This window comes from Hippocampus comes, unplaced genomic scaffold (assembly GCF_001891065.2).
Source record: "Hippocampus comes isolate QL1 unplaced genomic scaffold, H_comes_QL1_v1.1 scaffold13, whole genome shotgun sequence".
Classification (NCBI taxonomy): Eukaryota; Metazoa; Chordata; class Actinopteri; order Syngnathiformes; family Syngnathidae; genus Hippocampus; species Hippocampus comes.
Genome location: NW_017805532.1, coordinates 281,423 through 303,391, shown reverse-complemented (window position 1 = coordinate 303,391; position 21,969 = coordinate 281,423). Strand labels below are relative to the sequence as shown.

The 21,969-nt window shown below is 43.1% G+C and overlaps 2 protein-coding genes and 1 non-coding gene across 3 annotated transcripts; all 3 read right to left on the bottom strand.

Moving 5' to 3' along the window:
• Positions 1-507: 507 nt before the first annotated feature.
• Positions 508-17,066, bottom strand: pgm5 (phosphoglucomutase 5). The gene is made up of 11 exons (XM_019878081.1): positions 16,663-17,066; positions 13,819-13,981; positions 13,580-13,726; positions 13,056-13,181; positions 12,790-12,980; positions 11,086-11,240; positions 7,894-8,009; positions 4,998-5,133; positions 3,941-4,124; positions 1,146-1,283; positions 508-608 (listed from the first exon to the last, which is right to left on the bottom strand). Exons 1-11 carry the CDS (start codon positions 16,918-16,920, stop codon positions 519-521), a joined length of 1,704 nt encoding a protein of 567 aa, XP_019733640.1. The 5' UTR covers positions 16,921-17,066; the 3' UTR covers positions 508-518.
• On the bottom strand, positions 5,810-5,881 carry trnap-cgg (transfer RNA proline (anticodon CGG)). The gene has a single exon. It is a non-coding gene; the product is annotated as a tRNA-Pro (tRNA).
• A 1,707-nt stretch (positions 17,067-18,773) lies between the features above and the next one.
• foxd5 (forkhead box D5) lies at positions 18,774-21,629 on the bottom strand. The gene has a single exon (XM_019877997.1). It carries the CDS (start codon positions 20,028-20,030, stop codon positions 19,065-19,067), a length of 966 nt encoding a protein of 321 aa, XP_019733556.1. The 5' UTR covers positions 20,031-21,629; the 3' UTR covers positions 18,774-19,064.
• Between the last annotated feature and the right edge of the window lie 340 nt (positions 21,630-21,969).

Below are 21,969 nucleotides of genomic sequence, written 5' to 3'. Positions count from 1 at the left end.
GCAGCAGCTTTGAATACCACGAATCCAACGTTTCCTGAACTGTGGGCCGGGAACCAAAAAGGGGGTCCATTTTAATGGGTCGCCGATTGATGTGCAATATGAAATTCTCAATCCCGATTGTGATATAAAACTTGACCATTTTCATTTCGCAAGAATTTATTAGCTGTGATGCATTGCCTGTTTGACTTTACATTAAAGTGTTTTACAGCTGCGCATACAAACAACATTGGGGGAGGGGGGGGGGCAAGTGTCTCAGCATGATGTTGGGTGAATTATTCCTGACAGGTGCTAAAGAACTCCATAAAATAGAAACAAATGCACATGCGCATTCATTAGGCTCGTTTGCACATTTTTCATCCGTAATTCAAAAACTCCCCGTTGAAGTTGATACTTGATTTTGGCCATTTAGAGAGAGAATTTTTTTTAATACTGTATATACTTCAGTGAGGGATGTTTTCTAGGCACTTTCTGAATGAGCTAAAATGTTTTTATTTTTTCTTCTTTTTCTTCTTTCCCGCTCATGTGATCATATTTGGACCGCGGCGTCCCGTCCTCTCGTGGATGTTGGAGAGTTTGAGCGCGATGGCGATGAGAGGACCCAGCACCACCTGCATTTAGCGACAAACAGCATAGGACCAAATTGGCCTCTCGATATGGGTGCTTAGACATGTACATCTCAACAGGTACTTTCGGTGTACATGACAAGAACGTATACATCTTTCACAAAACTGTGGAACCTCAAAATGCAAGATGAGGTGATCTCAATCACATACAAATGATCGAGGTGGCAGGCAGTCCCCAAGTGCCAACTTCACGGCGATGATCTGTGATCGCCCTGGCCAACTTGACATGAACAGATCTCTATCTACTATTATTGAATATCATTTGTAATTTTAGAGGTTTCAGTATGGTCTTTGAGACATTGTTATGAAACTGTATGGTAAGTTGGCACCTGTCTTGCCATTACGCAGTTTTATGAGGATGGTTTCGAGTAGAGTGCCTCGCCCATCACCAATAGCTGCACTCGGAGCCAACCCTTCTAATTGGTACACACTCCACAGAGTCATATGAAGGTGTACACAGGCAGAATAAGGCCAGTCATTCTTCAGGCAGTGTCAACAGACCCACAAACACACAAAGAGTACCTGTGTCTCTCTGCTATGTCTCTCGGGGTCTCTCTCAAAGCTCTCTGCATAAATCCGGATGACGGCGCCCATGCCACCGCCACTTCCGCTCATCCGAAACACTAGACGGGATGCATCGTTGAAGACGATTCTCAAACCCTGAAAAAAAAATGCATGATGTGACTTTTATTGTCACGTTTTTTTTTTGGTTTTGTTTTTTTAAAACACAACTGGATAATTTGTCGGTGGTCTATAAAGGCTTCAAAACAAGCCATCACGAATCAGAGCATCGTGAATGTGAAATATAAAAAAAACATCCACTAGATGTCACTAGTGTTCTGTATATTTATGGAACTTGCATACAAGCCTGCCCCACATTACTCCCATGTGCTACGGTAATTCTATCCACTCAAGAACGCAAATACATTCCTTCCACTCAGCGACGAATTCCCGAAACTAAAAACAGTAGCGCGGTGCAAATACACATCACACCCTTAGCTAATCTGTTTCCCAAAAACGTGATAAGGGAATAAGGAGAAAAAAAAAATCATCTTGAAAAAAAAAGACTTCATGTCATGAACTCGACCAAAGTCCACTATAATTCTTCAAGAACAAACATTAGCATGGGAAAAAACACCCTTTTTTGCTATCTTCGTCCTATCAAAATAGAAGCTAAGGAGACAAAACTTGGCAATTACAAACTTATTTTAATGTTGCCCTCAAGGCACAATTTCACCGAGCTAAAGTTAGCTTGCTTCCAAAGCAGCTAATATAGCTAATTTGAAGAGCAACAACATTCTGTGAGAGAGGTACAGAGTGGGCCTTGCACTCTTTGTTTGTAATATTTAAATACAGTTGAAGTCAGAATCAAAGTAGGATTTCAAAATGGAGTTTCTAGCATGCAAAAGGGGTTGTAGACATTGTTTCAAATCTTGATTTCAAATTGGGCTTAGCGTTTTACCACAAGAGATTTAAGGTTTCAAATTAGGGTTGCAAAGCCAATGTTAGCGGTCACTCTGGTGATTGGCCGTTGAGCTACAGGGGATATGATGTTAAACATTTTCAACTTTAATTTTAATGTGATATTTTTGTCTCCTGCGCTCTCTAATCTTTAATGCCTGTTCAATTAAAATAAACGTGTTCATTAGCAATTTGTAATGAACATTAGCCAGAGATGGATGTCCAATATTTTCGTGATATGACTCATGGATATTGTGCAGGTGTACCTAATGAAGTGTCGAACTGTTTCTGTCTCTGTGTCGACACATAGAATTCTACAGCTTCTGCCTATGGTGCCAGGTTTTGAGGTTCAGATGGTCAACCCAAAAAGATATCTGTGAAAGCATATGTATGTTTACATGTGTGTGTTTTTGTCTCCCGGAGAGCGGAGGCGACAGCTGATATAATTCTGGCCTGGGAGGAATGTGTGCTACAATAACACACTGTGGGGGCAACCGGGCTGAGAGGGTTTACCGGCGAGGTTAAAACCACATTTTGGAGCTGAGGGACCACACTGTAACCGGGGTAACACTTTGTTCTCATCAGCACCGTGAGTGACGTTTTCCTGGCTCCTCTATAAAATTGTCACACAAAGTGGCAGTGTGTTGGTATGCGTGTTTGCGCCAACTGTTAGTATACACAAATCAGAGCATCGTGAATGTGTGTGTGTGTGAGTGGGTGTGTGTGTGTCAGGCATGTGGTAGGGTGGGGCAAGTGGCAGCGCCAGACGTTTTAGAAGAACCCCAATTGGAGTCAGCTGGGAAAACTTCAGAGGAGGATGGAAGCGCATACAGGAAGTGCACACAGACTCCTCTTAGTATTTGTGTGTGTGTGTGTGTGTGTGTGTGTGTGTGTGTGTGTGTGTGTGTGTGTGTGTGTGTGTGTGTGTGTGTGTGTGTGTGTGTGTGTGTGTCTGTCTGTCTGTCTGTCTGTTTATGGTTTAAAATGGAAGATCCACCGTCATATCCAAACATGGATCTCCTCAGATGGAGCAGAGTGTGGGTGGTCTGTCTCCAAACACAACAATGATGATATATGAATGTGAGCAGGAAGGGCCAACCAACCTTCCCATGAAGTCACGTCTCCTTTTGATATGATTCAAATCATTGCGCCTTCAACACAAATGAACACTAAGATTCAAGTTTTGGGTGGCTAGAAAAGACATTGGGGCGCAGAGGGATTGCTCTATTTTTGGGTGGGTGTCTTGCCAGCGTGTGCGTGTAAATGATTGACCTGACCCTCGGTCACGCCTCCTATTTATGCAGACTCTGATAGGCTAGTTTGGTCGCGGCATGACAAGTTTTAAAATACGAATTAAAAGAAATTAGAAGTATAAGATGGGACCAGGGAGACCTGACCCTCGGTCACGCCTCCTATTTATGCAGAATCTGATAGGCTAGTTTTGTTGGCGTGACAAGTTTTAAAATACTAATTAAAAGAAATTAGAAGCATGAGATGGGACCAGGGGTCAGGTCAGACAATTTTAACATATGAAGTGAAGAGTGTTTTTTTTTCTTTTTTTTAATTGCAAACTCCCCCTTGACTGTAAGTAATGCTAAAGATTTTTTTTTTGTTTTGGAATTTTTTAAAGAACATTACTGTCATTTCCAATGTTACATACTCAACGCTCACCTGGTTTCTCACTACCAGACAATTTTAACATATGAAGTGAAGAGTGTTTTTTCTTTCTTTTTTTTTTTTTTTTTTAATTGCAAACTCCCCCTTGACCATAAGTCATGCTAAAGATTTTTTGTTATGTTTTGGAATTTTTTAAGGAACATTACTGTCATTTCCAATGTTACATAATCAACGCTCACCTGGTTTCTCACTACTGTTCCGTCCACCGGGTCGATGTACTCAAAATTATCGGCCCGCTCCACATTGTACATGTGATCTCCTACAGCAAACTTCTGGCTGCTGAACGCTTTATCCAAGATGACCGACTCCAGATCCCTCATCATGTAGAAGGCAGCACGGGGTTCGAGGCCTTCATAGTCAAACCTGAGACAAACAGTCATAGGTGAGGATATTTTTTCCTTCAAATTTGGCAAAAAACACTTTTTTTTCTTGCGTTACAGTACTGCATTTCAGGCTTTCGCTCACACTCCAAAAACATTAGGTTCATTCAAGACTAAATTGTCCATCGGAGTGAATGTGAGATGACTACTTGTTTGTTTATATTTACCCTCTGATTGGCCGCCAGCCAGTCCAGGGTGTATCCCTCACCCAAAGTCAGCTGCGATAGGCTCCAACTCACTTGAAACCGTAAAGAGGACCGGCACTATAGAAATGGATGGTTTGTATGTTTGTATAAATAAATACCTACTTCACGCGGAAACATGAGTCGGTCCAATGTTTTCTTGATAATTAGGGTCAGATTTCTTTCTGCATCATACAGTAGAGAAAGGGCCAAAAGTTTTGGCAGGAACACAGTCGGACAAATGCAGACTGACATTAAATTATTCTAAAAGCGGCCCTATTAGGACAGTACAATACACATTTTTTTTCCAACACAGTGCCATCTAGTGGCTTTACACGCAAACAACCCACCCGACGTCATTGTTTAGCGCCACCTGGAGCTTTGCGTCGGCTAAGCGAAGTACGGGAACACAAAAATATGCAGCAGCAATGTCAACGGGGAAATGAACTCTCGTTACTATCTACGCGGCACACTGGGGAGACGTTAAAATAAGAGCAACCGGGGAGGAGAAGAAAGAGGGAGTGGACAAAGCTGAAGGCTGAGGAGTTATGTTTGGCTTCATCCATACAAGGAATGACGATTTGCAGTACGACGGACTCGCTGGCGATTTGCAAATGTGCGGGGAGTATTTCAAGATGTAATCACTCCAACCGAAGAAGCAGTACGCGTTTTACCTGCAAAAGTAGTTGCGTCCAAACTTGGCCCAGTGCTCTCGGACAATCTGCTCCACGCTCTGTTTGTTAGCGGCCATGATAGACAGCCACATCAGGACTGACCACAAACCATCTTTTTCACGAATGTGGTCTGAACCTGTAAGAGAAACACTTTCTTTAATTTGGTGAAGACATATTAAAAAGGCAATTCAATTGCTTCGAAAAGCAATGACGTGATGAAATGACCTAAAACCTCCAGACTCACCATCACTGGGGTATTCTTTCCTATCCTACTCTCAACCACTAGGGGGCGTATCAGCCAAGTAATTGTTGGGATACTGGCTGTGATATGGATGCGTTTTTTTGGAATACTATTGAAAAATGTTACAATGACATTTAGAACCAAACAAAAGACGTTATCTTGAAGAAATGCAGTGGAATGTCAAGAACAATAAAATCCCATAGCTCCATGATCACACACAGAGTTGTGCGGGAACCATTGCTCAGCGTCTACTGCAATACTACTGGCTGTCCACATAAGACGGTCTTTGATACTACAAAAAAAGGGAACTGGTTTACAACATGTGGTAAGTCTCCACACTTTATTATTTGAGAGTTTACATGGGTGCTGCTTGTTTGGTTAGCAGCAGAGTTCAGTGATTATTATTAAATATCCATGATATTCTGTCAAGAACTGAAATAATCAGACATTTGTTCCTGATGGTAAAATGGAGAGTGTCTATTTTGAGGAAATTCATTTGTTCCTTGAAGGAAGCTGGCACTTCAGCTTTCAGCAATGATGATGATCATTCTTAAAAAGGCCACCATTAGCAGGGCTCATCCGGGAGTTGAACCCGGGACCTCTCACACCCGAAGCGAGAATCATACCACTAGACCAACGAGCCACTGATAAAGTGCAATTTTGCCAACATTATGTTATGATTATGAAACTGCCTGGCAATACTGAAGTACTGTGCACAAGTCCCAAAGAACCAGTTCAAAATGTCAGGAAGTGGCGCCTCAGTGTCCACTGGTTCCCTGTATGCAGCTCAAATGTACACGTAAGTACACACTGGGCTAACACCCTTCAATGGGGAGCTATTAGGCTGCCTCACGTGGACAGCTGCAAAGTTTCTGTTGTGGACACATTGACATTTTAACAAGAACCAATGTGTGAGCAAGACTTCCCTAAAAGGGCGTGGAGCAGAAAAGGACCAAATGAAAAAAAAAGAGGCATCTCTCTGACACTTGGCAAGACACTCTCTCTCTCTCTCTCTCTCTCTCTCTCTCTCTCTCTCTCTCTCTCTCTCTCTCTCTCTCTCTCTCTCTCTCTCTCTCTCTCTCTCTCTCTCTCTCTCTCTCTCTCTCGTTGTTTCTAAACGGCTGCGGCGGACATCTGTTGGGAAAGTGACAGTCGCCAGTGCTTAATCCCAGTCTTGCTGTCTGTCTCCCTTTGTCTGGGATCACATAATGCGTCAGATCCCATTATCACATGATCTAAGATACCTCTTTCCGCCCCCCCCCCAAAAAAATAAATAAATACCACAACACATGCTAATAATTCTAAACGATATTTGTAAAAGTGCAATGACAGCAAGTTGGAAAAGAGGGAAAGTCGGGTACAGTTTGTGATGATTTACTGCAAAGCTCCCCTTGAAGCTTTTTGGCCTTAAAAGGGTAGACAAGCTCCTCTGAGTGTTCCTTTCACTTCTCTCCTCCCAGCAGTCACGTTTGCTCTTTGCTACACTCGCGGGGCCCCTTCACTGTCCCCTGTATTCTCTCGAAGAAACAGAGTTGGAGGCAGGTAGACACAGCAAATGCGCTTGTGTTGCCTCAGCGAGTCTTGTCATTCAAAGGGAGCCCCAGTCTCCTTTTATAGCAGAAGAATGGGGATTATTACACATGCAGCCGGGGTCACGGCCACCACATCTATTAGGCAGCAGTCAGGATGGGTTAAAGACAAAGACAGAACAAGTAAAGAGTTATTTTGACCTTTTATTCAATCAGTCATAAACATATTTTAGGAAAGAGACAACAGTCTTTGGACGTCTATTGGAAATCGTCCCTGCCAATAGAAGCAGGGCAAGCAAATGTGAAGTGCTCAATGTGCCCTCATGGCAACGGAGTGGCAAATTGTATTAAAATAAGTATTACGTTCCAGTGGAATACTTTTTAGCAACTGCGCCAGGTGTCCATGCGCAAATCCGTTAGCCCTCCAAAATACGGGCGATTGCTATTCAAGAAATGAACTCCCCAAACATGCTGTGGCATTATTTGACAAAGCATTTTGGGATATGTACTATCTGTATCTGTAGTATATGACTCACGTTATTAATAATAATTTTTTTAAAAAAAACTATACTAAATTCACATTGTTTTTAAAGAGCAAAGGCTCCTGTGCTTTGGGATGACGACAATGACGCTTAAAAATGATGTTCAAGAACGAAGCTCGTTCAATTAACTCTAAAATTAGGTCCTTTCTGTCCTAATTACTAAATTATGTTTAGGGAAACATATTTGAAGAAATGATTCACTCACTTTTTGGAAAAAGTCAACTAAACTCCCGTGAGAACATATTTTATGATTGCAAACCGTGAGAACAAATGTTATGATTGCAACAGGGACGCACTCCAAAATAAAGGTGAGTCATAACAGGCTCACAAACTGCCGCATATTCAAACAAAACCGCTACATTTGGCCATTGTGTCAAAGCTGCAGGGAGTTAGTTTCCAAGTAACCCTGAAATGATGTCATTTCCCTGCTATTTCAAGGTATGACTAATTAAGGTATGAATTAATTCCTAATAATTCTTATGAGGACAGGATCATGAGGTTGGTCCAATTGTATTGTCTTAACCAGAATTCTACGCAGGTTGTACCCTGTTTTTGCTCGAGTGAGTGCCGAGGCGATGCGGTACCTGTCCCGAAACTTTCCTCCCCACAGAGGGAACATCGGCCGGAGTCCATCAGGTTCCCAAAGTACCTCCAACCGGTAGGAGTCTCGTACAGTGCCAGTTTCATTGTTTTGGCTACCCTAAAAAGATGACCAAAAAAAAGAAACAGTCAAATAAAATATGTTTGAGGCACACATTGAGGCAAACAGCAGCCCTTGTTCATAAAAAGTTCCTGCGAACTTTCAAATGAAGCAAAGCAAATGTTTGATGACGAGCCAACAGGTTCACTTTCATAATGCCAACGAACAAAGTCGGTGAACCTTTTAGTTTGAAAAGTGAGCCACAGAGAGGAGTTGAGCACTTGTGTGGATGTAACTGAGAGTGTACATTAATGCTTCGTTTCCACAAAGATTAGTCCAGGGTGTTTAATTTCTCAAATGCAGATGGGGGTGCCAGATCCTTATATTTTTTTAATTCAAATGTATTTTTAGAATAGCATGAGGGGTGGCCCGGTGGTCGACTGGTTAGCATGTCCGCCTCACGGTGCAGACGTGCAGGGTTTGGCCTTCCTGTGTGGAGTTTGCATATTCTCCCCGTGCCTGCATGGGTTTTCTCCGGGTACTCCGGTTTCCTCCCACATTCAAAAAAAACATGCATGGCAGGCTGATTGAACACTTTAAATTGTCCCACGGTATGCATGTGAGCGAGAAACGTTGTTCGTCCATGTGTGCCCTGCGATTGGCTGCTTGCCAGTTCAGGGTGTAACCCGCCTACTGCCCGAAGACAGCTGGGATAGGCTCTAGCACCCCCTGCGACCCTTGTAAGGATAAGTGGATTAGAAAATGGATGGATGGATGAGACCATCTTTATTTCGCAAGTATTTTTTGGGAAAAAATGCAGTATTCATTTGTGAGACTGTTTACCGTATGCGCTTTAGTGGGTACTGCTGTTTTGGTTAGCAACAGAGTTCAAATGAACCGAATGAAAAAAAAATAGGTCAGCCGCATACAACCACCCACCCCTCCTCCTCCCACAGGAATAATTATGACGACAATTATTTATGGAGGCTCTTGTTTTGGTGGTGGTAATGGTCATTTGGTAGTGTGCGACAGCTTCAACTCAAAGTAAGGGTCACTGCATCATTTGGCCCCAACGCAAGTGGATTAAAACTGTTAAAAGTCCAAAAAAATTTTGTGATCGGATTTGCAATAACGGTATAAACCTACTAAGTGAAATCAAAACCTTGCACTCGCGTTATAATCACACAATCATCTGGTCGCCAATCTTTGAAGCCAGTTCATCCACATAATCTTATTTCAGGATTTCTTGAGCTCAACTGATAAAAACGCCAAAAAAATAACCACGTTTGGCCCACTGGCTTGGACTAAGAGAACACATTGCAATCACTATGTTTGCACTTGAAAGTCACTGTCAAGGACCGCTTAAGGTGGAAACAGAACAGAACCCAACACCATGTGTCATCAATATCAATGTGAGCTTATTTCCTGGCATTCAGGAAAGTGAGAAAATAGCACCAAAGCATTCCCACTGTGGGATCTGCCTTGGATTTTGAGATACAATAAATGGGTGGATATACAAAGCATATCCGTCCATCCATAAATCATGCCATCCACAAATAAAGCTCCAGAGTGCCCAGTGCACTTGTTTACACGAGGACAGGACAAATGACCAAATAAGAGTAAACCGATGTTGTCCTCAGAGACGTGAGAGCTGGAACGGAAAGCCTGACATTCCACACATAGGGAAAAAAAAAACCTGGTTTTCCCATGAGGTTTTGAGGCTCTAAACAGCACGTTTACACCTAACTCAAACATCCAGGTTACTAACATCACCGCAAACTGCTCAGTACATTCAAAGCAATAACAAGTGGGGAAGGGGTGAAACATTATCAGCTTTTGGCCCTGACTTCATATTTTGCCAAACATAGCATCCAGTGACCCGTCTCCACTGACGAGAGCTCAGCCGAGATTTAAAAGCTTTGGGCTGGCATTCTGACAAAAAAGCGCCGCATGCTGGAGCTGTACTCGGACTTGAAATGGGAGTTCTTCCTTGAGTCGAACCCGGAAGCCTGATAACAAACAGTTGATGAACACAAGCGTGGTTGATGTTTAGCAGACGTTTGTCAACGTTTCAAAGAGCTTTTTTTTTTTGATTGCCAACCGCTTGAAGAGAATTGTTGACTTGAATTTCATTCGTACAGTGGTACGTTGACTTACTAGGAAGTCAACGTGTGTGACGTAGCGCTAGTTTAGCATGCAGCAACTGCCACGAGGATTCACTGTTGACAACACGGACCAGAATTCTACCTTTGGCCACATTGTGATGTGGAATTCTAGTTAAGGTAATTTAATTTAAGTTAAAAAGAAAAACTTTTCCATAGTTAGTGGTGGAAATTTCAGACCCAGCCAAAACTCGTTCACCGCCGTCGGCACGATGAGGGAATGGGAATTTTGGATACGAGTCCAAGCATTACTCCTCTTAGTCTTGGTTTGGTGCACCGCTGTATCCATCCATCCATCCATTCTCTACCGCTTATCCGGAGTCGGGTCACGGCGGCAACATCTTTAGCGGTGAAGCCCAGACTTCCCTCTCCCCAGCCACTTCTTCCAGCTCTTCCCGGGGGATCACAAGGCGTTTCCAAGCCAGCTGGGAGACATAGTCTCTCCAGCGTATCCTGGCTCCTCCCCAGGGCCTCCTGCCGGTGGGACGTGCCCGGAACACCTCACCAGGGAGTCGTCCGGGAGGCATCCTAATCAGATGCCCGAGCCACTTCAGCGTCCAGAATGAAGGGGGCTCAAGATCAGCAAACTTTAGCACGGGTGTTTATTTGTGACTTTTCTACTCACATATCCTCAAATGACACGCAAATTTGCACTGAATCGTCACGGACAGCAGAAGGACATCTAATAATATCAAAATGATATGTGCGTATGTATTGCAGCAAATGCAAAGCTGGGACTCTTCCCATTCCTCGTTCACTTTTATGGAACAATTTTACTGGCCCTAACTTTAGCGATGGCACCCATTCACTAAATGCGCCCTTCTCTTCTCACCCCTCACATATTGCATCATATTTATAGGCTGTGAGTAAAAGTGTGTATAATATGGGTCCATGTGAGTTTGTGACAGGATCGCAAATTTATAGTGAGGTCAGTGGTGATCCAAGCAAAGTGTGCGTTTGCGTCTTTGTGGTACCTGTCGAGCGCAGCGCTGGTGGCCATACTCCTGGCGAAGCCCTTGACTCCCAGCTGTCGGAAGTACGGCACGGTGGAGAGGTTGGCGGCCATGATGGCGACAGAGTCCGACGGGTTCACGAAGAAGGCATTCTCCCCGAGGATCATGTAGCGGTCCTGAGAGAAAGAGCGCAAAAGACCGACAATGAGACCATATCACCTCAACCTCAAAACTGTGCGGCAGGGTTTTTGATGATTATTCCACTGGTTCTCATCGGGCTGAAGTTGTACTCAATGTTGTCATGACTACAGATTCATTCGGTTTACAGTCATCATAAACTTGTGCGTGTGTTTGTGCAGTTCAGTTGTGTGTTCAGTGTCTGCCAAGAGTTGGGCAAGATAAAGATGACAGTATGACATAACATCTTACAAACACCCTCACTAATCACTGGGAAGGTTTTGATCCTGATGGGAGCTCATATGACATAAGTCCCCTGATGATAAGATCATTTATTCAGGAAATGGTGTGCTATATCCGTGTGCGTGTGTGTGTGTGTGTGTGTGTGTGTGTGTGCGTGTGTGTGTGTGTGTGTGTGCGTGTGTGTGTGTGTGTGTGTGCGTGTGTGTGTGTGTGTGTGTGTGTGTGTGTGTGTGTGCGTGCGTGCGTGCGTGTGTGTGTGTGTGTGTGTGTGTGTGTGTGTGTGTGTGTGTCCACAATAAGCAATAATGATGACAATTAGATGACTTGTTGGAAAATTTGAGCTACTTACAGTTTTTTGGGGGTGGGGCTCAGTAACTCAATTCCTTTTTCCAAGCTATTCACAAGTAATTATTATGATTTTTTAAAAAAAAATACAAGCCCTTGTACTGTACTGAGAAATGCAACCTCTGTATATTTTTTTCAAGCATCCAAAACACATTTTTGATTAACATTCAATGTGGCTCTTGACCTCAAATCTTATTTTGTCACGTCTTCACATTCGTCATATTTATACAGATTTCATGCCTCTGTCTCTCATGACAATCAATACTATTCACGCTCATGGCAATCCATCAGATGTCGAAGATTTCTGTCTCCCACAAGCCGTTCCTACAAATAAATATTTGGTGGAAGACCATCATAATGTATCCTCACATATGATATATGAACATTCAAGATAATATCGAAATGAGGACGATATCAGTCACATGACCTTGTGTTGCATGTAAATTTCAGTTCAACCAAACACAATCCTCCTTCCAAATTTGGCGTTGATCGACACTTAAAACCGGCAGATAACAATCATCTTGCGGAGGGCGAGAGGGAGGAGGGACACACACCAAGAAATCCAGTTCGGTGTTCGCTGTCAAGTATATGTCAAGTACGGTACATGTTGTTATGGTCAGAACATGACCTGACCATAATCATATTTCCATCATCTTATCCTTGTATATGTTTATGGGAATGTTACAAAGACTTAAAAATTAGAAAAACTTGAATGCCAATCCCAAATAATTGCCCCTCATCTCTCTTCTTTAAGATGCAGTTAGCAGTGAGCCGCCATTTTAGCACCAGCAAGTTCGTCTTTTGCACCCACTTTGTTCCTTTAAGAGGTGTGAGTGAGTCAGTGTGGTGCCAAACAAGTGTGGTAGCACCCGCTATCTTTCCACACAGCTTATCACCCTCTATACCGTAAATGCAATCCGTGAGCATTTTGCAGCTCGGCGACTCTAAGGAGAATCTTACCCCGTCTGCATCAAAGGCAGCGCCCAAGCCAAATTCGCCTCCTTTCATGGCATCCACCAGCGAAGAGGCATACGTCATGTTCGGCTCGGGGGGCCGGCCCCCGAAGTCCTCCATAGGGACGCAATTGACGGCAGAGTTAGCGGGGGCCCCCAGCTCATCACATAGGATTCTACGGACATAAGGGCCCATCACTGCAATAGCAGAGGAGATGACATTAACACTGACAAGAGGCTCAGTTGGATTTCACAAGATGATGACGGTCTCACCTCCGTTCATAGCGTCGATGCGTATCTTCAGCTGCTTCGGTCCTGTCAGAAGACTTTTGATGGCACTGAAGTCAAAGATGTTTCGCAGCAGTTGGAGGTACACCTCCACAGAGTCCACAATCTCAACTGGAAATACAGACAAATTTTATATTTGATTTCATTGAAATGTTTTAGAATTGCGGCACGGTAGTCGACTGGTTAAAACGTCCGCCTCAAATCACAGAGGGTTCGATTCCGGCTCCGGCTTTCCTATGTGGAGTTTGCATATTCTCCCTGTGCCTGTGTGGGTTTCCTCGTGGGCGCTCTGGGTACACTCTAAATTGTTTTAGAATTAAGACTGACAAGTGTTATTTTTAAAACGATTACTGTAATAATGACTTTATTACTACATTAGCGTTGGTAAGCCTCACGTTCTGAAGTAGAAATTCAGGTAAGGTCACCAGGTCATGGATGAATGCATCTTTACTAATATACAGGAAACCCAAACATGGTATTTTTAGTTCCAAGGGTAATGACAAGTGTACCTCGAAAAGGTTTGAACTTGTTCTCAAGGTCAAAGTCTTGACGTCCCAGTCTGGAGAGATCAATGCGGAGGTCAGGACAGATGGCGTACTCCTCAAGAGTGCGGCTCACCTGATGGATCCTTTCCATCACCGTGTCTGGAGAAGGGCCTGTCGCACAAAACCAAAACACATCAAAGAGCAAACGTGCTGAAGAGACCGAGAGTCGAAACTCGCTCAGTTGCCCCATATCCCTTCCTCACCTCCGTTTGCCACGTTAAACTTGATGCCGAAATCTCCTCCTGGGCCTCCGGGGTTGTGACTGGCGGTGAGGATGATCCCACCGATGGCTTTGATCTTCCTGATGATGCAGGAGACAGCAGGGGTGGACAGGAGGCCATTGTGGCCGATTACCAGGCGACCGATCTGCACATCACAGGCACAGGACCCACATGGATGTTTGGTGAAGTGTTTCACAAAATTTTGCATCAACCACTTTACAGACAACAAATGCTGAGGCTGATACTTAGAATCGCAAAGGCCTAATTTGAGAAATTCAGAAGATGAGGAGAGATGTCAGGAACACATGTTGACAAAGTCAGACAGACATGCTTCAAAAATTGAAAAATTAATTTAGCTATTTAACCACGACTAAAATGTTTACTTCAGTCTGCAAAAATGTTCCACAACTATTAATTAGACAGTTTCATTTAGTCACCAGTCGAGCTGCGCACGAATCGGTGCTTCGTAAAGCACTTTGGAGAGCCTATGGTATAGATAAAGTGCTAAATAAGTGTATTATATTTACCTATTTTGATTAAATTGAATTTGTCATTTTGTGGAGTCGAGTAGACGACAACATGTCTTCATTTTGGATAAAGTACAAGGAATAACCATTGGATTCATTCAGAAGTCATTTGTTACTCTCAACACAATTTAGAGGGCACATCTGAGCTCTAGTTGGGAATTTCTTCATTGTGAGACAAATAAAGGTTTTCTTATCTTATCTTAGTCAGCGTAGATTAAAATGTTAGATTTTCCTCGTCTCGGTGACCACTGGAAATAAAAAGTAGAGGGACCATTTTGAAAATCCAAATCTCTGTGCCAAGTGGAGCCCAAATAACATAGAGGGAGCCACACTATCTATTTATATTTGTATGCTGCTTATATCCCGGTAACGGCATCAACCTCCCATAATAGGCGTGTCCTCACCAGAGAAGCATTTATGCTCCTTAGCGTGCACAGTGTGTATGTTAAGGGATGATATGCGGAACTATGTCGGGACCATCTTGAGTCCTGTCCACTCAAGAGCCCAACCCGAGAAAGAGAGAGAGGCGGAGAGGAACAAACATAACGTCGGAAAATAGAGCAAGATGGATGGAAGCGCTGATAAGACTGACACTCAGAGACATTTGGCTCCAAAACACAATCAGATTCCTTTCAGATGTTCCCTTGGACGCGCTCCAAAGCAATTATAAAGATGTCAGAGCGGAGCTTGGGGGATTTTCTCGCTCACTTCTAGCTTTCATTCTTTGGAGAGCTGTCAAGTTTCCTCGTGTTAACACAAATAATTACTTAATCGGATCCTTTCCGTGTGTCAAAAGTGGTGCAGCAGCCGGAATTGTAACACCAGAGTCGGATTAGCAAGCAACAAATTCAGGCTACCCATTTTGCAGCTGCCCTCTGCTCTATTTTAAATGCAGTGGTGCCTTGACTTATGAGTGACCCAAATTGTGAGTTTTTTTGGGATACAAGCCACCACTGTCATTTTTTTTCCTTGTGTGTGAAGCAATTCTTATTATCATTATTATTTTACTATTATTATTTTTAAATCCACTGCTAGATATCCATCTATCCATCCATTATCCGAACGGCTTATGCTCAAGAGTGTCGCGGGCGTCCTGGTGCCATTCCCGGCTGGCTTTGGGCAGCAGGCGGAGTTCACGCTCAACTGGTTTCCAGCCAATCGCAGGGCACACATAGACCAACGACCACTCATGCTCACACTCACACCTGGGGACAATTTAGAGTGTTCCATTAACCTGCCATGCATGTTTTTGGAATGTGGGGGGAAACCGGAGTACCCGGAGAAAACCCACGCAGGCACGGGGACAACATGCAAACTCCACACAGGAAGGCCGGAGCCCCGATTCGAACCCATGACCTCTGCGCCTTGAGGCAGATGTGCTGACTGGTTAACTACCGTACCGCCCACCGCAAGTTAGTGGTACAGAATATCACAACACCTAGCAGTTATTCTTTGAAAAAGGCAAACATCCTTGCTTGAAGATGACTTTCCCAAATGAAGGTTACTCTAAAATGAATCTTGCTTGAGTTACCAAAAACCACATCATTCAAGTTGTTCTTGTGATATTCTGTTGGACACCATCATCAACACAAAACACCATCCCAAACTCCTACTCGATAACAAATACAATTTGAAAAGAAAAATGCTAGTTTACTGCACTGTCCTTGATTAACAAATGTAGGACAAGTTGCCTGTGCTAACTGATCACATCAGAGTCTGTGCTCACGCTTCAGACCAACCCGACAAGCCAAAAAGCCTGCAATACTTCACCCAAGCAAACGACTGTGGTTACATCATCGCCAAAGTTCTAATCACTCCCTTTTCAAAAATATGTGCTTTTACTTTTCAAAGGCCCTGTAAAGTGAATTAGGAAAATTGTTGCACCCTCACCATTTGAGAGGGGTGATCAGGGCTTGATTTTTCACAATTCTGAAGCATCATATTATATGATTATTTTTTTGTTTTAATCGTTAAAATTTGACATGATAAGTGGTACAGAAAATGGATGGATGAACAAAACTCTGTGGTGTGTCATAGGCTATGGCAGACACCTTCCTTATCAATTTACAAATATGCTTTTATATGCAAATATAATATTGCTTCAAATATATTTAACATCAGAAAATTACTTTTGATACTGTAGAATAATGTACAGCAAAAGTCCGACACATTAAGACATTTACTTAGGTAATGTTATACAAGGTGACTAACTTCTACACAATTTATGTTCTGCGACGAGACTTGGACTTTGACATAAGTATCGTTTTCCGATTCCAAAACCGCCTCTTCCCGTACTCACTCCATTGGCGGCTGCCATCTGGACGATCACCTCGATTGCCCCACGGCTCAGGTAACGTCCGTCGCTGCCCACCACCATGGTGCAGCCCTGCCGGTCCCGGAGGTCCATAGAGGACAGGACGCTCTGGATGTAGTTCTGCAGGTAGTTCTTCTTCCCCTCGAACACGGCCGTCTTCCTCCGGAGCCCGTTGGTACCGGGCCGCTGGTCGTCGAAGGGGGTAGTTTGGACCGTCACCACCGGGATGGGGCTCGTCTCCATCGTCGAAGCGGGAGAGGGTCCAACAAGAAAAAACAACCGGAGAAGGTGGCTTGCTAGTGGCGGGGAGCGCTGGGCACGGAGACGTCCACACCGGAGAGCTGCTACATCTCTCGGAACAGAGTCAATGTGACAGACAGCTCCCCGCTCTTCCTAATGAGCAGGAACAACTGACACTGGCGGGGGGGGGGAGAGCACTGGGAGGGTCCAGAGCACAAATAAAAATAGACTCTGACTGATGATGGCACTGGACAGTTGGGACTGTAGCAAATAACATCCAGTTTAAAAGCATCGCATAGTTAAATACTCAAATTATATACATTTATATAAGTGCACGATTGTGATAGTAACCTTGCTCTTTATCATTATTTGATCAAGTCTCACATAATAAATCGCCTAAACATATTTTTAATATGAACTTTGATATAAGCATGTAACCGAATACTTCAATTTAGCGATTTCCCATTAAAAAAAAAGAAAAAAAATGCTCAGCAACAAGCAACAGTTGGTCAATGACGGCCTCTAGTGGCAGAATGACGTAAATTCTTCACTAATGCACTCCTCGCTTCTGTATGTCAGCACACATTTCCATAATGCAGAAGATGACATTCATTTTGCTGACATTATAATTGTATGTGAGAAAATTTAGAACATAGATAGAGATGTTGTTTGGTTTGATGGATAATAGATACAGTAGTGATAGCGATGGATGGGTGGCTGCCATGGGGACTTGGAAGGCAGCAAAAACACGACTACAGATTTAGAGAGGCAAGATATTCCCCATCCATGAGCAAATTAATAAAATGGAAAAAAAAATATCAGTTGAGTCCAGATAACTTTTTTTTATTGTCGCAATGACAAATTGTTCAAAACATTTATTGTACATAGCAAACAGAAAAACGCATGTTCATGTTTACATTTTTGCATTCAAGTACATTTCAGCCTGCACATTTTTCTACTGAGATAAAGATCAGATATTTCAACTTAATGAGAGTAAGCAGAGTGTGAGTACTTTTGACAGCTCCACAAACAGACATAACATAAATGACAAAGCAACACAAAACTGTATTTTCACAACTGCAATATTTATTTGAGGGGAGAATTATAAAAGCAACAGTCCACGATCAGCACATTGCTGAATTAACCCTTTTATTATTTTATCCGCTCAACTAATCAGCAGAGCACATTAAGAAAGCAAATAATCAGTTTCGAGGACGCTAGATCCTAGCAATGAAATAATTACAAAACCATCAAAAAACAAAACAGTGAAGTAAAGGTAATTTTCCTTCACCATTTTGCCATGATGCCCCCCATCCCTCCAATCAAGTGACACCTCAATTTAAAGCTCGTTTTAAAAACTACTCATTTTTGTTATAACCAACCAAAAGAATTTTACAATGCTAACTTTTTGTATTGCTTCTTAAGTGGGTAATGCACACCTATGATACTGTTGAATTATTATTATTAATATACGTATATTGCCTGAGCCAGTGCCGATCAATGTTGTGCGTGGGCTCCCTCCAATGGGAAGCGAAAGAATTGTTACCTTAGTTCAGTTGCATTTAATACAAATAGGTTCGCACATAAAGTTGAATAACTGTTTGTATTTACGCATTTCGTTAGGTAGACTTGTAACTAATTTGCGCTGTACATTGTATTTGAATTGTTATTTAAGGACACTTTCCCCCCCCAAATGATTAAGCACATCGTGAATGTTCAAACTGTGCATAATGTTAGTTACTTAAAATAACATTAAAAGTGCACTTCCAATCAAACATTCTGAAACAAAGCACATCGTGAATGTTCAAACTGTGCATAATGTTACAGTTACTTAAAATAACATTAAAAGTGCACTACCAATCAAAAATTCTGAATCACTTAAAAGTTTTTGCATGCTAAGTGTCTCAAAACATTTAAACTGGTAGTGTACTTCCAGTCTGACGGTGGTACCTGGAGAACAAATCTTTTTGGGGGGGTAAAAAGTTCTTAAACTATGTAGGAATTCCTTCGAGATTAAGTCAACATAAATATCATGCAACACAAATATTTCTTTAAGAAATGAGCAACACGTGTCTTAAATAATGACACAATTTAAAAATAATAACAACACATAAGCAGAATAACAAACTAATAGTAATAACAACACCTCAGGTGTGTGGGTATAAACGTCTAAGTTGTTCACTGATGAAAGGGGCATCACCCAGCATGGCAGAAGGTCCAAAAGGAGTTCTGGAGTTCTCCACGAGTGTGGGGACGAAGCAGGCCACGTGGTTCGACATATAACGATGAGGGAGGGGGTTCTGATGGGAACCCCCGTTAATAGGAGCCGGTTTACTCATGATAGAGTCTATACTGAAGGAACACTTGGCTTGCGCGCCACGACTGGTGCGCTCGGTGGTTTCTGTAGTTCTGAAGTCTTTGGGTCCAGTGCCTTGGGTCCGAGATTGCGGCAAAAAGTGATAGGACGAGGAAGGCATCGTGACGCCATCCCGTAGTGGCGCATAGCCCACAGCGGCCGGGGTGACGCGCCCCTGCACCGTGTACGGGTGCCCGAAAGGCCGGCAATAGAAAACGAATCCATTTTTCCCGAAGTCGGGCTGATTTCTCTTGAACCGCTTCCTGCGCCTTAGGAAGCTGCCATTGTCGAACATGTCCTCTGAGGCCGGGTCCAGGGACCAGTAGTTGCCCTTGCCGGGGTTGCCCGGCTCCCTGGGGATCTTGATGAAGCAGTCGTTGAGGGACAGGTTGTGCCGGATGGAGTTCTGCCAAGCAGGGAACTTCTCCCGGTAATAGGGGAACTTGTTGCTGATAAAGTCGCAGATGCCGCTCAGGGTGAGCTTCTTCATGGGGCTCTGCAGGATGGCCATGGTGATAAGGGCGATGTAGGAGTAAGGGGGCTTCACCAGGCTCCCACCACCGGCCTTCTCGGAGCAGAAGCCGCTGTCGCTCTCCGCGGAAGAGTCCGCCCCTGAGGAGTCCAATTCGGCCCCGACCCCCAGGTCGGTGTAACGACTCGCGGGCTCGGGCTCATCCTCACCCACGATGTCGATCTCGTCTTCCTCCAGAGGCAACTCGGCGTGTGTGGAAGAGTCGTATTCGCCGGAAAGTGTCATGGCAAAGTTCACAAACGTTCAAAATCCCCAACCCCCTAAAAATGAAGCACGACGCGCCGTGCATAAAAACCCAAAGCACTCGTGCGTAAAAGTGCCTGTGCTCGTCCACCTCTGCTGTGACCGGAGGTAAGAAGCTTTATAAGATGGGAGGCTTTTACCCAGCAGGGTAGACCCACCCGGGGTGGGGGTCCTGTGGACCTATCACAAGATCCCCCACCACAGCGGGATTCCAAAGGAGGAGATCGAACAGGTGGGGGAGTCAATCTACTCAGGCAAACGTTAGTTAATATTTAAATCTCTATGCATTTCCGAATGGGACTCGTCCGAGCACTGGTAAAGTGATATTATAGACTTGACGCGCCACTCATTTGGAGCTTACACATTAGCATTATCGACTATCAGAAATTAACAATGATCCCCCGTGAAGTTAGTTGACTTTAGTTGTATTATTGCTATCGTGTATAATTCACATAAACCATAAATACTCTATACCGTATTGTATTTTGATTTAAGAAGTTCTTCATGTTTAAGTAAATGTATTGGTAAAATGAGTTATATATTCTACGTACATAAATTAAGACTTCCTGCTTTACTTAAAAAAATCTCTGTCAATAAAATAATCTGTGATATCGGATAAAGACGTTCATATTTTATAGTTCATCAGAAACTAATGTATATCTAATGTACATAATACAATATGTTGCTGGTCCATCTCACCTCGAAACTAAACCTAAACAAATAGTCTTCGCTATAAATGAAAGAGCTATACAGTATGGATAACATATATTTTCAATGTAATAGTAAGAATATATTAACGCTCTTTATATTATACAGCTCAATATAATGTCCGTGCAGTCTTGCATCAAACAAAACACTAAAATAAAAATTTTATTTTATGATTTAGTATTTTAAAAACTCATCAGCAAAGTTCCTCCCCACTCCCACCGCGGGTTCGTTTCGTTTGCTACCTAGGGATGCCCGCGTGTCTGGGGGGTGGGTGTGACCATGATAATGGCCGTGGAGGGACGCCCTGCCGGGCAGTGCAGAAAATAAAGCCAATGGCCGCTCTAAACGAGGCCAATCAGCATCAGAATCGAGTAGGAAACGGCCACAGCTGCACTGTGCCGCTCGGCTCAACCCAGGCAAGGGCTCGGGGGATTTACGACTCGGCCTTGAATAAAGCGGGAGCTATCATCAAAGCAAAGTGAGCGGATATGTGCTTAAAAACAAAACAAACAAAAACTACATCTCCATTGCAAATGAGCAGAGCTGGGAAAACTCCACCCACTTCCTCACCTGACCTGTGCGCGTTAGCGCGTGCGTGTGAGAAGGCTAATGGTTCTCACATGATAGCAGCACAGCACAGTAGCTTCAAACGGCACCAAATATCAAGTATGGCGTGTACAGACTTAATTTAAGGTGAAAGCAGCAACAAGTCAGCACGGACCTGTTAATCATTTAAGCGCAAGTCCATAATGAGAGGCAAAGAACGAGCTGACTTCTGCACATGGGTGTGTTTTTTTAGTGCTTTTTAAAATGCATTTGCTTAGAAATTTCTCATTGGGTTGATCAGACAAACTTTTAAATGTTAATATACTTTATAAAACGAAAAAGGAAAAGAAACAGGGATTCAATGCCCGCTGAGATGGATAAAAACGGGTGTATTTTGCCGCTTAATTAATATTCTACAAACGCAATATATGTTACCTCATAAAAATGTAGGCTACAATATGCCGTGAAATAAAATTTATATTATTGATAAATTAGTTTTAGGATTTACAAAAATCATGTAAAATAAAAACATTGTTTTGTGTGGAGGAACATTTTCAATAAAAATAGTCTGCATAATTTTCATGAGGAAAAAATAACATACAACAAATATTCATGTTTTTGTGTGAAAAGAATACTATGTGTATATGCAAAATCCAAATATTTGTTT

Coding starts and splice junctions, on each gene's coding strand:
- pgm5 (XM_019878081.1), bottom strand. CDS start 16,920: ATGGAGACGAGCCCCATCCCGGTGGTGACGGTCCAAACTACCCCCTTC. Junction 8,010..11,085: donor ACCAGCGCTGCGCTCGACAG/GTACCACAAAGA, acceptor TCATCTTTTTAG/GGTAGCCAAAACAATGAAAC. Junction 4,125..4,997: donor GGACGCAACTACTTTTGCAG/GTAAAACGCGTA, acceptor TGTTTGTCTCAG/GTTTGACTATGAAGGCCTCG.
- foxd5 (XM_019877997.1), bottom strand. CDS start 20,030: ATGACACTTTCCGGCGAATACGACTCTTCCACACACGCCGAGTTGCCT.